General features: G+C 48.1%; 1 protein-coding gene across 6 annotated transcripts in view; it reads right to left on the reverse strand.

The window, feature by feature from the left end:
* Window positions 1–3,903: 3,903 nt before the first annotated feature.
* Amotl1 (angiomotin like 1) overlaps window positions 3,904–16,525 on the reverse strand; it is a 100,492-nt gene continuing 87,870 nt past the window's right edge. For 5 of the 6 annotated variants that reach the window (XM_029481384.1, XM_021171539.2, XM_021171537.2 and 2 more), the window contains 5 exons: window positions 16,335–16,525; window positions 12,399–12,524; window positions 11,165–11,391; window positions 9,282–9,557; window positions 3,904–8,655 (listed from right to left, as the gene is read on the reverse strand). In XM_029481384.1, the coding sequence (XP_029337244.1) occupies window positions 8,549–8,655; window positions 9,282–9,557; window positions 11,165–11,391; window positions 12,399–12,524; window positions 16,335–16,525 (927 nt within the window). In that variant the 3' untranslated portion in view covers window positions 3,904–8,548. The remainder of the gene's footprint in view (window positions 8,656–9,281; window positions 9,558–11,164; window positions 11,392–12,398; window positions 12,525–16,334) is intronic. The other variant, XM_029481385.1, reaches the window with a different exon arrangement.

Genomic DNA, 16,525 nt, shown 5'->3' on the forward strand with positions numbered 1-16,525 from the left:
TCATGTGGTATGGCCCTTCCTGGCTACTGGAATACTGGCCATGTTTATAATGAAAATGGAGAGCAATGAGCAGAGTGGAAAGAGTTGAAAGACTTTCCAGTTTAGACAGAATAGTGCACAAAAAATTGGTCCAAGGAAGGCATTGTTGAAGAGATTAGCATCATTTACAAGAAGCCAGCAACTTTGTCCTGGGACAACAGGGAGCAGACTTTGTTCTTGCCCCTTCCTCCTGTCCTCTCTTTTGCTGTGCCTGTCTGCCATGAGGCTCCACTTGCTCCACCATGTTCATCCTGCCACAATGTCCTGCTTTGCCACAGCCCATAGTGATGGTGCCACACAATTAAAAGGGAAGCCTCCATAATGGAATACCTGGAATGTTTCCTTCTTTAACATGAATCCCTCAGGCATTTTAGTACAGTGATGGAGAGGCCAAATGAGAAAGGTGCACATTGCAATCTTCAACTATAGAACAACTGTGGTCTGGAAACAGTTCCTTGGAGTTCCAGTGGCATTTGCATGATGTTACTAAGATTTCCAGTGTTTACTATGCTTTTCTCTGTGCCACTTAATGACTACCAACTGGGACATTGAAATGGAAATTTAAATGTTTTCTTTTTTCATGGTAATCAGAACAGGAATAAAAGAATTTTCCAATGAAATAGCCATTTCCCACATACTTAGCCAAGAGTAATCGCTCCAAGTCTGACCAGGAGATTCCATCCCAAGCTATGGGTGGACCAGTACTTCTCACCTGCTTAGCATCCTTGCCTCCCAGCTTCTGTCCACTCTGAGCACACTGGGAAGCTCATTTCTCTCTCCTTAGCTTGGCTTTGTTTGTAAAATGAATGGTATTCAGGCACATGGCTCAAGCTGGAGAGCTATTATTTGCTCATAGGCCATGATAATTCCTTTGGTTTCTGGTCCTTCCTACCTAGGTTCCAGGCATCCCTGATGGCTTCATTAGATCCAGACAGCATTCCTTGAAATAGACATGTTCCAAACCTGGAGCAAGAGTTAAAAGCACATTTGTGAGCCCCCTCAACATGGATGCTGAACTGAACTCAAATCCTCTGGCAGCACAGTATACATTCTCTTAACCACTGAGCAGTCTCTCTGGGCTTCATGTTTTCTTTACACACAAAAAGCACATTTCTCAGTGTAAATGGGTCTGTGAAGGGCAATTTCTGAGGAGGGGCTTAGGTTCACAATAACACAGAGACAATGTGCTGGAATTAAGAATGTTGTCCTGGGCTGACCTTCTCACAGCAATGTCTGCATCCACCTAGCCACATGTGCATCATTCACACAGATTCTATTTACATGGCCCGGTGGCTTCTGGACTGCGCTCTGGCTCCTGGTATATGAGATGCACACATGGGTCCCTCTGCCCCAGCACTGGGATCCACTCTGCAGAGTCCCAGAGAGACTGAACCCAGCCCAGTGCCTTGATGCCCCACGTGCGTGTCAGAGTGCCAGTGCAGAAACGCTCAGCCTCCTGGTTCCCAGACTGCCTAATCTCAGAAACCTTTCCTTGGCCCATCTGCACCAGAGACACAGGGTGCTCTCTGTTGTTGAATGTGACACTGGAGTTTATTTGCATTCTTAATGTGCATAATGTTCTCAGAGTGCATAGATAGCATTCTGTCAGAAACTACATTTTTAGAACAATTGCTTTCATTCAACAAGTGATACAGTATAACACTGGCCCAATAGTAGCAGCTATCTTAATAATCATTTATCCCATTTTATGTGAATGAATCCTAATTATTAAGTATAAATTACCCCTAAAAGAAAGTGTTCGCCCGGAGGACTCTTCTGGGTAGAAGGTGGGATATATAAGAAGCCAGGCATACTTGGGCTTGAACTCTTCACCTCTAGGGACCCACATTTGTTTTGAAGGCAAGTTTGCCAACTATCAGGAAGACCAGGGTTGAAGTCCCTGACCTACTACCTTTTGCTACTGTTTGAGCCTCAGTTTCCTGGTCTTTATAGAGGGACAGAGACTAGACTACTGTGAGGACTGAAGGGGACCATGTGCTGGTGGGTGGTTTAGAGCCTCCTCCTTTATCCTCTCTCTGAGCTCATGCTTAAAAATCCCCCCATGCTGCGTCGGTCCTGCGGTGAGGAAACAGACAAGTTTCCCCTCCAGCAGACATGCCAGAGATAAACAAGGCAGTGGTTCCAGTCACTGACGCCAGGTGTTTACTCTGTCCGCTGTGTCTCACTGCGGCTCCCTGCCTGAATTCTAGTTTATCATGAGACTCATTGCTATTTTCTGGTGGCAAAGCAGCTACCATCTTCCTGCCCATCCTGCAGCACAAAATATGTCTACTTGTGGTTTGCTCCCTGGTATCCAAGCTACTTGGATGAATCCCCAAGGCAGAGCTGTTTCCCACAGTCACAGGCCACCATCCATGAGCCCTGCCTCCCAAGACGCCTGCATATAATCAGAGAAAATGTCCCTTCTGCCTCCCCCCACTCTCCCACCTGCCCCCAACCCCCACCCCAGCACAGCCTCTCATACTTCTTCCCTCCACAGCCTCTTCTCCAACAGCTATGACGGTGTCTGTGTGGGCTGAGGGTCACTGTGGGCAGCCACAAGGCTCTGGGGCTAGCATCACGAGGTGTGCTCCATGTGCAAGATCTCAGTGTGACATCTGAGCATCATCTATGTCCTCTGGAGGAATTGGGAACAAAGAAGGTAAAAGAGGAGCCAACTCGCTGTTTTAAACATTTATTATTTACAATATTAAGGCACAAAGTTTAAGCAGCAAAGAATAGGAAAATCTTTGGCTGACCAACAGTATCCATATTCACTGTGGGGGGCTCCCCAACTCTGCACACAGATCCATCTGTACAGATCTGTACACCACCTGTCAATGCAGTCCAGTAACACAGGTGCCAAAGGTTACACATGGATACCAGAGTCCGCTGGGAAGTGCAGCACATGCCCCCAACAGAGACACACACACACACAACCACACCCATACACACACAAGGCAGTGGAGAGAGAGGGCAGTGGCCCCAGGTCAGGGTGAAGCTGGTACCGGTGTTGGCCCTGGTTCACAGAATTTGACACAGATTCTGTGAGCACCTCACTGAGGAGGGGGCTCCATTGTCCCTCCCTGGAAACATTCAAATACAAGTACTGTGGCTGCCTGCCCCCATTCTGCTTTGTAATAAATACTTACAGGTGTGTATGTGAGAACAGACTCAGACAAAGCCACGAGTAAACACAACAAAGGCAGAAAACGCGAGAAGCTGATTCCAGGAGCTGCTGCCTATTTCCTGCCTCGGAGGGAGGGCAGAGTCTTAATTCAGCTAAGAAGCAAAGTCTCCTGACAAAGACACACCTCAGTCACGGCACACACAACAATAACATGCACTTAAGATACCCATTTTACAGAGTACCTATTGGCTGTTCATATTTATATGTATGTACTTAGGTCTGTAGTGTATGCAGGGGTTGCACACATATGAAGCCTGGAGAGAGAAGCGGGCTTGAAAATGAGGCCCTAGAGGTTGCAGGTACTAATAACCCTTTTCCTACACATTAGATAGTCTTCTAAAAACTGTGTGTGTGCGTGCACGAGTGTGTGCGTGTGCATGTGTGTGCATGTGTGTGTGTGCATGTTCGTGTGTGCATGTGTATGTATGTATGTGTGTGCATGTATGTGTGTGCATGTGTGTGCATGTGTGTGTGCATGTATGTGTGTGTGCATGTGTATGTATGCATGTGTGCGTGCGTGTGCATGTGTGTGTGTGCATGTATGTGTGTGTGCATGTATATGTGTGTGCATGAATGTGTGTATGCGTGTGTGCGTGTGTGTGCATGCGTGTGCATGTATGTGTGTGTGCGTGTATGTGTGTGCATGTATGTATGTGCATGTATGTGTATGTATGTGTGTGTGCGTGTGTGCGTGTGTGTGTGTGTGTGTGTGTGTGTGTGTGTGTGTTTGAGTCAGAGGACAACTTGCTGCAGTTGGCTCTCTCCTACTATGGGGCTCCTGGGGATCAAACTCAGGTCTTGGCTTTGGTGGCAGTGCCTTTTCACCAAGTCATCTCGATGGCCCTGGGACTCTGATTCGGACTAGTTGCCCTATGTTCGTTCCCTTGTGCTGTGAACAATGTGGGGTATTTTCAAAACTTAAATCCATTCTCAAAAGACAATGACCTCTCACTTCAAAGGGAATCCCAGGAGCAGGCCAGACCTTGGAGGCCATTCTGCTAGAGGAGTCAACAGCCATTTTACATGGGGAGCCCTGTAGTCCTCCCCAAGAAGCGAGCTCACAGGAAAACAAAAGGATTTCTTTTTCATTCTTCTTTCTTTCTTTTTTTATATTGAGAAAAGTTCCACCTTATATGTATGCACTTACATATAATGTAATATACCATTCAATTACAAAATGAGAATAGGAATCCACTGAAAGGCTGGCCTGGATGCACCCTGCACACACACACACCGGCCCCCCGGAAGCCTGGCTTCTGAGGTTTCTTATTACACAGCCTGTCCCACGGAGCTGCACCACAAACTAATGCCTTTTAAAAAGTCCTCACATCAGCTAAAGACATTTAAATCACACTGATTAACTAGAAAAAAGTAGAAGCAAGTCAAATGTATACTTAGTGGCTGAGTCGGCTTTTAGGGACGTTACAGGGGGCTGGCTTTTCTCTAGCATCACCATTTAAGAATGTTTGACAGACCTTGCTTCCAACATCCACAAGACCCCTTTTCTTAAAGAGGGTGTGAGCTCACCTGGAGAACACAGAGAAACAAACCCTGCTCGATCCAGTGCAGACAAAGAAGACACCATGTGTTTAAACAACACAACCTCCCACGCAGGATGGCTCTCTGCAGCCTACACACAAAGGAGCTGCCTGAAGACACCTTGTGTTACAGTCATCTCCTCCTGACAACACCTTGTGTCATGGCCATCTCCTCCGCCTCCCAGATCAGCCTTATCTGACTGCTCACACCAATCTCTGGGACTCGGGCTGCAGACAGCGTCCCCAGCACAGCGGCTCTGGGAAGGGAGGAGCTTCAGCCCTTTATTAACTGTGTGTGAGTGGCTGGAGCAAAGCAGGACAGAGCCTCTCTACAGGGAATACCAGAGCTTTTGTCCTGATTCTCTGTACTGAGGCCAAATTCACTTGGAACAACTGCCTCTAAATCTACTCACAGCAAAAGGTCAAGCCTCATACATGGGCTCCAAAGAGAGACCTCTGCGGGACGGAATAACACAGGTCCCACCATTCCCTATCTCCATCCCTAAGGAAAGCTGGGTGTGGAAGGGAACAGCCCCACCCTGCAGGCATGGTGGGGACTCGCTGAACACTCCACCGTTGCTGGTCACTAGCTTCTGAGAAACAAAGAACAATGACAAGTGTTTAGCACACACTCTTAATTCTTTGCAAATGAACGTGTTTTTCTTGGCAGCTTAGTGCTATGAACCTCCAGAGAGGAATAGTGCTTACACACAGAAGAATCTACTTACTGAAACCACAGGGACAGAGACATGACCTCAACACTTCTCAGGTTCCACACGACACCTGGAAGTATTCAGGCATCACCACACTGCTCACTCAAGGACAAAGCAGGATGCTGGCCAACCACCACTAAGTGCCACAGCCTTTATTTATCCTTTATCCCAAGAGAAGACCCTCAAGTTCTATGATCAAATGCTCCAAGAGATCTGAAGACGAGCCTTCTGCACTATGAGGAAGGATTTTTATTTCTACTTTTTAACTTGCTTTGTAGTTGTGCTACAACAGAACATGAAGACCTCCATCCACGCCTGTGGATGGTAGCGGTGTGCTTAGTTATATGAGGCTTGGGTTTAGTCCTGGTTTCAGGCCCTGAGAGTTGTGTCAGCTTCCCTGTGTGCACACAAGTATCACAAGTTGGGCCACAGAGCACCAGGCACAGTGCTGCGCATGTTCAAGGCCGTGCAGCCTGTGACTGAGCCTCCTCTTCCGAGGCTTTGCTTTAAGTGCTAGCATCTGTAGTGAAGCTTGGAGATGGGCTGTATGCCTCCTGGGTCCAGCGTCTGCATCTGAGCAACCAGGAGGGAGAACCTGGCCTCGTTTCTCAACACAACCTCCCATTCAACAGGCACTTTTTCTAGTGCTTTCACAGTTTGTACCAAAATACCTATGTAGTACTGTTGTTTGGTGTCAAAAGAGTTTAGATCCCATGGAGGCTCCCAAGTGCCTGGGGCTCCTTTGTCATGCACCCTTCAAGAGAATTACAAGGACAGAAAATTGAAGGGCCTCTATCTTAAAGCCATAGCCCCTCTCTCTCTTAACATGGACTCTTGAACAAAAGCCACAGTTCTCTTGCAGTTAAAGCCCGGTCTGTGTCCCCTTTGTTTTCAGATAACTGAAACGGACTGACAATGCAGGGAGGTAGGGGGCTGGAATGGGAGACTTTCTGCCCGTGTGTGCAATGTGTCTGGAACATGTACACTAGAATTTGAGTCAACTGGGCAGTCTCACTCCTATGCTGAGAGATAGCCTAAGTTTGGGGTGGCTCAGACATGTCCTCAGGGCTGGAAGGGCTCATTAATTCCCCATCTCTATATCCTTCCCTTTCTGGGTTTGTCCCCAAGATTAATAGGAGACAATATGTTCTTAAGAGAATTAGTTGCCATCAACTGAACAACATGCCCTATCCAAAATAGTTCCTACATCTACCTGCTTCTGTCTCAACTGGCAAGACCTCTTATGCTGCCTTCTCACTCCCTTCCCCACAGAGCACAGGGCAAGCTCAGTACTCAGGCTGCAAGATCTGAGAGAAGAGGTAAGGAGGGGATGGGAGGCTCCCAGCCTGGTTCTCACTGCCAAGTGGAGTGTGGGTAATCTAGTCCCACCTCCTCTGTCTTGTCAGATGGCCCAGGGTCCTGTAGGGAAATACCACTGCTCTCTCCTCCCCTTGCCTCTCCTCTTCTCTGTTCTCCAGGCTACGTCTCTCACAATACATGTACCACCTCAACCTGGGGAGGCCACAGTCTCACTCTAGGGACAAGTCCTAGGACACATGATCCAAGCAGAGCTCTCTGAGCCAAGCTATCTTCAGTGCTGCATTTAAGAGGGACTTGAAGTCACAGAATTACCACTTTTCATTTTTCTTTTGAGCCAAAAAGGAGTGATGAGGAAGGGGACTTGGAAAATAAACCTTACTGATCTAGAGATAGTTTACCCCCTTGTGCCCTGGGCAGCTTCTTCTGGGGTTTCCAGGAAGCCAGCATCCACAGCAATGAACATAAGAGCTTGTGGCAGCAGCCTCAGGTCCAGTCTCTCGTTCACAGGGGCTCATTTCCATGACTTTGCTGCCTCACTTCAGGTAAGTCGTGTCCCTTGTGTGAGACTGACGGTGCTGTGTGTCTACCAGTCTGATGGGTTATGAAACAAATTCACAGGGAAAAAGAATTGATCAGGGATGGCACTGTGCTTATCAACAGCAACCAGGGCAGAATGGGGCAGGGGAGAGCAACAACAGACTTGAGAGCTTCGAATACAAGAAAGGCTGGGGATGCCTGCTGAGACCTCCCATGCTACCTAGAGAGTTCTGGGTAAGCCATCATGGGTTCCTGTGGCACCTGTTCACAAGGAAGTCTTCCCCACAGGGCGATGGGGTGTAATTGTCAACCTCCTAGCAAGAGTGTGGACGTGAGAGAGACGCACATCAGAGGCATGATGTTATGTCAGCAACTCGTGGACTCCTCAGCCAGGTATCTCTAGCTCACAGTAAGGCTGACAGCTGCAGTTCTGCTAAGCAAAGGTGGGATGAGCAGCTGGGGTGCCAACAGGAGGCTCTGTCCATCTGGACACCACACACAGCAAGGATGGTAGTCTCCTAAGTCCCATATATAAGGAACTCTGCTATGTCTAATTAAACAGGAAAAATACAACAACAAAATAGTAAGTAGAGATGAGACAGATAAGCTCAAAGAAGTCAGGGTGGATGAGGGCAAGGACATCTCGCTCACATCCTACTCAGAAAATACCATTCAATCCAAACAAGCAAAGCTTCACACTCTCTGAGACCACAAACGAAACAGCCAAGAAGGTGACAAAACTTGAAATCCCCATTATCCTGGATGTATTTGCTAAGGACACACACACACACACACACACACACACACACACACACACGCCATTATGCCGAGATGGGCTTTCAGGATTTCTAGCAGATTCTTCTTAAACCAAACCTGCTAAAAGGCAAAGGGAACAAGGGGATTCCAAGGAAGGCCCAGCTCTTCTTCATCTGTTTATAAGCCAAGAATGGGGAAGCATGGAGCCTCCCTAAGACATACAATTTCTCTATAATGGAAAATTCCACTCCTCCTCCTTCTCTACTCTGCTTCCAAGCCTGCATGCGTCCTCTCTCACTCCCTCTGCAGATACGTGAGCCAGCTGTTTTGGTAACATTGTGACGTGTCCACACCTGTCCTGGTTTTGCAGTTGCTACTGCAACTGCCCATCTGGATCTCTTCTTTCAGCCTCTGGTCTCATCTGTCAGCATGCTGGCAAACGCCACAGGATGATGCTAGATGAGCACCTCCATCATCTCACCATCTGGGAACTCAGGCTTGTGCAGCAAATTGCTGACTCGGCCTCTGTGCTCCGATGACTTCCCATGACCAGGAGAGTTCTCTGCCAAACAGAGAGCAAACGTCAGCAGCCTGCTCTTCAGTGGGTAGCTTGGCTTTCTGAGCACTCTTTATTATGGAACCATTTCTAATGTCATGCCTTGTCCAAGCATCTACACCCTGGTGTACTCATGGGAGGCTGAGAATCTCCCAGTGGGAGGTGCAGAATGGCTGGAGGGGGCTCCCAGAGAAGACAGTGTCTTCGGATTCTGGACCGAGTAAAAATTAAGGAGAAAGCCAGCTGCAAATCAGACTCCCTTCCCCCGTTTCCTGTCTGGCCAGATGTGAACAAGTGCCTCACCCTTTAGACACTGCTACATTGACTATACCATGACGGATTGTCCCCCAAACCATGAGCCAAAGTAAGACCTCCTTCTCTCAAATTACTTCTTATGTTTGTTCTACCTACCCTACCCCAGGGGGGAGGAGGATAGAACACACATGTCACATGTCACCAGGTCACTCAAGCTGGGTGCTCTTCTTCTGCAGCGATGGACTAAGCATAGCTAGGTACACTTTAGTCCCAGAACAACAAAGAACACACGGTCTGACATGGTGACCAGCACTGGAACATGGGAGCTGACTGGCTTCCTGACCTCTCCAGGCATGGTGGAGGGAGGGGCTACATACCCTGCTTCTCCACGGCTCCTTTGGCAGCTGGATGCTTTAGGACGGGGCTGTTAGAAGGGGCTGTGCTCAGCCTGCCACGGCTGGGGAGGGAAGCCATGCTGGGCCAGAAGAGCTCGGTGCTCTTGTCGGTCTGTGTGCTGCTGTCCTTGCTGCCCGTCTTGGCGTGGGTGCTGCTGGCCGACGTGGTAGAGGCTGGAAGGGACAATGCAGAGGCAGGTGTTGTTGGCAGCAGAGGGGCAGACGCCGGTCCCTGGTGTTCCTTTCCCAGCAAGAATCCTGAAGGCAGAAGCAGCTTTTAAGGATAACCTGTTTACCCTCATTTCCTTTTGTAAGAAAACTTGTATTATTCTTTCTAGATTGGGATAACTTTATTTATTCAATAATATAGTCAGTAAGCCTTAATAAGTACTTGTGTGCATGCTTGATGAAGTGAGAAATACTCCTGTATCATGTGCCCAGTTCCATATAATTAAATTATTTATGGGGTTGGTATTTGTATTCTAAATTCAAACAGAAAACCACGTTAGACCAGTGGGGTAGCTCAGGAGGAAAAAAGGGGTCCACTGGTGCCCTGAATCCCATCTCACGGATGCCCAGTGAAACTCCAGAGTCAGACACAGTAATCTAGTGGTAGGGGAAGGGATGGGATGAGTCAGCTCTCTCGGAAGCTGCCCAGCAATTAGGAAGGCGGATGATCTCCAAGTCTATTCAAGTCCATTATGCACGAGATGGTGAACCCTGAGGTCCTATGCAGGAGCCTGTAAGGGTGGTCTCCACCTGAACCCCCAGAGCCTCTCCTGTTTCTATGACTGACTTATGGGCCCCAGTCACACTGACAAGGAGGTATTCTGGTACAGACCATATGTCCAGTCTTCCTTAGGTCTGTGTAACTCTCAGGCCTCATATTGACCTGTTAAATGTTGGGATAGAAGCCCAGGCATGGCATTGTGTACCTGAGTGCTCATCACACAGATGTCTCCTAGAGCAGCTTCCAGCAGAACTGAACAAACTCAGACTTCTTAACCAGACCTGCCTCTCACTGGGTTGGGAACTGTTCTTGCGATCCCAGTGGATCCTCTCTGATGAGCTGAAGTTATAGGGATCACTGGTAGAGGGACTTCAAACAGATGTTCTGGTTCAGAGCTTTGACCCCCCCCACCACCACCACACACACACACACACTGTGCTTACATATGGAAGCTCTTATACTCTGTGGGACAAATCAGCCAGGCCCCTTTGAGGCTCTGTGCTGGAGAACATTGACGCCAAACATATGAGAAATGAAAATGTGTGCTGAGTCAGGGACAGGTGTCAAAGAAGGGATAGAGCCCTGAAGTTGCTGTGAGGCAGGGTAAGGGGACCGGGGACTTGGACGTTTCCTTCCCAGCTCACTGGCCCAGCCTGTGAACTAGCATGTCTGCACTCTAGCATACTACTGCATCTAAGATCCACTCCTGGAGAATTCTCAACATCCTGCCTGCACAACACAGAATGACCTCATCCTTGACAGTGATCCTCCTGGCACATTCCTTGATCCCTTTCCTGTTCCACGGGTATAGACACACTACAGGGCAGTTGCAGAGATGGTCCCAGAGTAACATTCTGAGGGACTTTAGGCTTGTCCTGCTAAGACATTTGATGTGTCATTCTTGTTAACAACAGTGACAAGATCAGTCCAAGCCCAAGAGCTCACATTACCTTTGGAATCCATGTATCTCATTTAACCCTCAAAATCCAACATGATTGGCTTTCCTCCCCCTTTGAAGAATGCATAAGTTGACCTGAGGTGGCACCCCAGGCCTAAGCAGTGATAAGGTGGCTACCTCAGGGCTTCTATAGGTGCCACTCTCTATATGCTCTCTTCTATAGGGTCCTCTTCTCACCTATACTCCCTTTCCAGGTCTTCTCTTCCTTTTTCTCTTCTGCCAGCTGGCTGCTGGTAAGGGAAGTCTGGCGAGAATGTGTCCCAGTGGCCGCAGCAATGGATGGGACAGAGCGGGCAGGCCGCAGGCTGGCAGAGTCCGTCTTCCCAGCATCCTTACGGGATCGCTGCTGCAGGACCTTTATCATGGCATCCTTCTCTATGATTTTGGCATGGAGGTTTTTAATACTGCAAAGCAAAACCAAAAGAGAACAAAGGTTTCACTAAAATGCCAGTTAGTTAGAAAACTCTGGAATGCTTGTTTCAGGGACTTTCACAGTGAATCTGAGATTTGGGGTGGAGAGTGGCAGAGATGGTGAAGCATCGGCAATCTGCAAGTTTCCTAAGCTGTGCTTCCCATGCTCTCCAATGAAGATCAAACAGTGCACCTTCCCAGTGCAAATAGATACTTGCCTCAGCAGATGGGGGAGTCCCAGGAGGGCTGTGACAGTAGCCATCTGCTGGGGACTCCCAGGACTAAGCTAAGGATGCCCGTGGATCACATCTTGAGGAGAAAGAGTGGAGGTGGGGATACCAGGGAAGCAGAAGCTCTGGCCCCAAACTAGGTAAACTGTGTCTGTAGGGACATCTCTATAGGGAAAAAAAAATGAAGAAATGGCTAGGAGAGAAGATGACTTGCCCACTGGTGGCCAAAGATGATAAGCAACAAGCCTGGGGTCTTTCCATGTGTGATAGATACTTGCTGAACCTGTTTCTGGCTCAGTTGGGAAGCCCTGTTTTCTTTCAGCCCAAGGAGCGCCTTGGAACTGGCCTCCACAGGCATCCAAGTGACATCAAAACTCCTGCTGGACACTGTGTCCACCAGGGGAACACACACTGGCTGTTTAAAGCTCTTTATCTTTGGTGGAACTAAGTAACTCTGGCTCCAAATCTCTAGACCTTGGGGGTGGTATTTCTTTTTCATTCTTAGCTCATAGTATTGTGCAGGTTTAAGGACAAATGCCCAGAACTATGAGGGGCATCTGAATTCTTAACTTGTCCCCTCTGGGATTGTTGTGTGGAGTCTCTTGCTTAAGCATGGGATACCACTCTCTCCAGAGCAAGAGTCTTTGGAGCCCTTAAGCTCATGCCAGTTAGAACATAGAAAAGTAGGAGTGTGCCCAGGGGCTGGGATGGGAGTCCAGCACCAGCTGGTATCTCCACTCAGATCTGGGGTCTTATGTGGGTGTCCTTACGTGTACTCCATGTCCTGACACCTCCTGTTGGCCTGCACCACTTCTTCTTCCTCTGGCCAGATGTGGGCCTCCAGGGAGCTCTCCCCATAGCTGCCATTCCTTGAGTGGTTGCTGATGGTGGTGTCCCTAGGAACACGAGATATGCTTTGACTCTAGAGCCCTTTCCTTTGTCTTCAATGAAAATAGAAGTAGAACAGAGAGAGCAGCATTTGCTTTGTAACAGATGCCCTTTACTTTCTAGAGGGAACCAAAGGCCCTCCTCCACTCCAGCACCCTACCTTGGGGGTCAGCCTCCCCAGGATGGGAAGTCTTGCAAACACTTCAGGAAATGTGACCCAAGGGCACCATGCTGGAAAGTGTCTAAGAAAAGTCCCCTGTCTGGCAGCTTGCTCCAAATCTTGACCCAAATTTCTTTTTAAACTTAAAGAATTAAGATTCTGAAGAAGGGCTGCCCTCACCAACATTCCTGCTTAGACGCCCTCAACGACACCGCTTTCTGCAGCAGACAGATTATTACAGAGATCCACTGTGAGTCAGAGTACAGGGAATTAGTGACTGCAGAAAGTGATCTCAGGGAACATCATGGAAAACAGGGCAGAAAGATAGAAAGAGTCAGGGAACAAGAGGACTGCTGTGAGCTAGTGTCTTCTGCACATGTCAAGGAAGTGACACCCATGAACTCATAAAAGCTATGGCCGCCTGAACAAGACCATCAGTCACCATTCTAGAATGGATGGGGAAGGGGAAACTTCACAAGATCCCATGCTCAGCTGAGGAAATAGAGCAGTTTAGTGGCTACACACACACACACACACAGAGAGAGAGAGAGAGAGAGAGAGGGAGGGAGGGAGGGAGAGAGAGACAGAGAAGGAGAGAGGGAGAGAGAGACAGAGAGGGAGAGAGAGACAGAGAGAGACGGAGAGGGAGAGGGAGAGACAGGGACACAAAGAGAGGGAAAGATAAAGGGAGAGAAAGGGAGAGAGGGGGAGAGAAAGACAAAGAGAGACAAAGAGACACACACAAAACAGAGAGAGAGGGAGGGAGAGACAGACAGAGAGGCAGGGAGAGACAGAGACAGGCACACACAGAGAGAGGGAGAGAGAGGAAGAGAGAGGGAGAGAGGGGGAGAGAAGGGGAGAGAGAGACAAAGAGAGACAAAGAGAGACAAAGAGGCACACTCAAAACAGAGAGAGAGAGAGAGAGGACATGAATTCAAGAGAGGACTATGGAGAGGGGAGGGACTTGGAAGGAGGGGTGGATAAAATAAAAATGCATTATACCCATGTGATATCCTAAATAAAGAAATGCTAAACAAACAAGAGACAGTATCTCAGGAAAAGAATATTCAGTAACAAAAATTCCTGCTTCTTGTATCATCGAGGCTGTTCGCTAAGCTATGTGATGTTACGGGTATGTGGAAGGCAGTCATACTCGGTCCGCTGACACATGGAGACTACGACTTCTGCATTTGCTGCTTGCCTTGTACTGATGCTTAGCCTAGCTCACTCTCCCAACAGCAGCTCAAGCTCTGCCTCTATGTATCACCCACATAGCTGCTGTTTCAATATTTTGGGATTGGTAGCAGCTACTCAATATGTAGGTCTTTGCCCTTCTTAATGATAGCTCATGATGAGTGAGCCCTTGTTGCATGCAGGCAACAGCAGAAATGGTACACTTGGCGTTCATTCTTACAGTAGTACAGGGACCCAAGCCCTCCACTATGCCCCCCACCCCCCCAGCCTGGTTCTAAGTTTCGTTTGTCTTTATGAAGAAGGTCTCAGGGAAGATGCATCATGATAAAAACAAGCACTCGAAAGGGCAGGGATGAGAACATGACCCAGAAAAGTAAACAGTGTGGCCAGTCATGGAACTATCAGGAAAGCGAATCAAATAAAGCAAGAAGAATGCTTTGAACCAATACACAGAACCATAGACACCCTGGGGTGCACAGAAACATCCACACGGGGGCTAGTAGCTAGGAACATTTCCCATCAAGTTACTTTGAAAAAGCTCTTGCGGCACTGGAAGCAAATTTAAAAATTCATGTCTGTGCTGCTGAGTAAGCCAGTAGGCACTTTAGTCAGAGACAACCGAGAGAGCGAGTGTCCAGAAGCCCTGAAGGAATCCTGCTTTGCTTTGAAGTCTGTGAAGTTTCAAAACCTTGCCCACACATAAAAAACCAAAACAACAACAAAAAATTCCACTTCAAAACCCTGGGCAACGCTGTCAAGATGAATAAGGAAGTAAGTGGCGGTCTCTGAGTAAAGCAACCTCCATGTTTATAAGATCCCCGTCCCCATCTCAGTGGGGCTCGTGGACAGCCCCTGATAGGAGGAGGGAGCGGGGTCATGAAATCCACAACCAAATACCACTCTTCCCAAAGAGCTGTGTGCAAGTCTGCACACGGTCTCACAGCCCTGGGAAGGGTTCGAGTATATAGGGAAAACCAGGGGAGAGGAATCCACCCCTCCAGGGGAGCCGTCATCAGGCTAAGACTTTCCAGTAACCCCTCCCACTCTCGGTAAGGGAGTCCAATCAATTCATTGGTTCTCCAGGGTGACCTTGGTGGAGTGCTACAGTTGTCCTTGGGACCTTTACAAAGAAGTGGTAGATGCTGCTCACATCTCCCTGAGGAAAAAAATTTAGCAACAGACAGCAAAAACAGTTGGTGGACAAAGACCATATTATTTGTTTAAAGATCAGTGCTTATAAATGTGACACATGCACCTGACTAGAAACTCAAAACATAATGGCTATAAACAGTCATTTTTTGCCCACTTCTCTATAGCCAATCAGCATGGAGACAAGCGCTCAGGATTTCCATCTTTCTCAAAACAGCTTGTGTTGTCCCTTTCCCACTGTATCAACAGAAAAGCCATGGTAGAATGACCAAGACCCTCCCCCCCTCTGTCTCTCTCTATCTGTCGTGTGTGTGTGTGTGTGTGTGTGTGTGTGTGTGTGTCTGTCTGTCTGTCTGTCTGTCTACAGATGCCAGGAGAGGGCACAAGATGCCCTGGAGCGAGAGGTTTGGTTAAGTGGGAGTGGAACACTGTTTCACCTTGTAGAACTTTTGTGTCTGATGTGGATGCTGGGAGTGGAGCTCTGCTTTAATACCAAAACTTGTGTGTCTTCAAGAAGCACCATGACTTTAAAATTTCTTGGGTGATTGCCATGTAAGCATGACCTGAGTTCCAATCCACGGATCCCGTGTAAACGCTCAGACTCTTAGCACACGTGTCTGTAATCCCAACATGTCCCTATGTGACATGAGAGGCAGAGAAGAGAGACCCCCACAAGCTCAGGAGCCAGCAAGGCTGGTGTATTCCATGGAAAGACTATAGAGAGACCCTGCCTCAATCAAGGTAGAAGGTGAACACCCAACATTGCTTTCTGATACCCCTCCTACGTGTTTCATGACATTTATGTGCCCACACTTATGTACACAGATGAAACAAGTGTTTAAGAAAAATGGGCATGAGTTAGCAAAGAGGATATAAGCTAATAGCTTTTTGAGTTTTAACTCTGTCATAGATTTGTTTTGGTTTGGGTTGATAAGTACATAAAATATATTTGATACTAAAAGTATAAAATCTAATACAAAGCGCCCGGCTTTCCACCCTGAATACCAATTCTAACTGTGTAGAAGTTCACTTAGTTGTATGGACTTTGGACCTAGTGGGCTTTCCTGTGTGATGTTTTTATTTGCAAGTTTTTTTGGTTTTGTTTTTAAATAATGAAGTTTATAAAATTTACAGCAATGTAGATATTGCTCCCTGGGAGAGTCCTCTCTGGACCTCCTTAGGAGCCCTGAAATTTTCATTTGTTTTTGAGACAAAGTTTAGCTCTAGCCCAGGCTGTTCCTGAATGGGATTCTACTGTCAGCCACCATGCCCTGCCCATCTGTCTGAAGTCCAGAACCCTGGGACTACCTCTTACCTCTCGGCTGTGGCAGCGGCAGCTGCGCTCATGGCAAAGTGCCGGATAGTGCTCTCTTCCAGGTACTTCTGCTCCCACTTGGTCATGTCGGCCTCCAAGGCGAGGATCCGCTCCTCCTTCTCCCTCACCAGCTCCATGAGGGCAGGAGCGTTACATTCCGGGAGGCTGACTGGAGGGCCTGTGCCATGTTT

The sequence above is a fragment of the Mus caroli genome, chromosome 9 (genome assembly GCF_900094665.2).
Source record: "Mus caroli chromosome 9, CAROLI_EIJ_v1.1, whole genome shotgun sequence".
In the NCBI taxonomy this organism is placed as follows: Eukaryota; Metazoa; Chordata; class Mammalia; order Rodentia; family Muridae; genus Mus; species Mus caroli.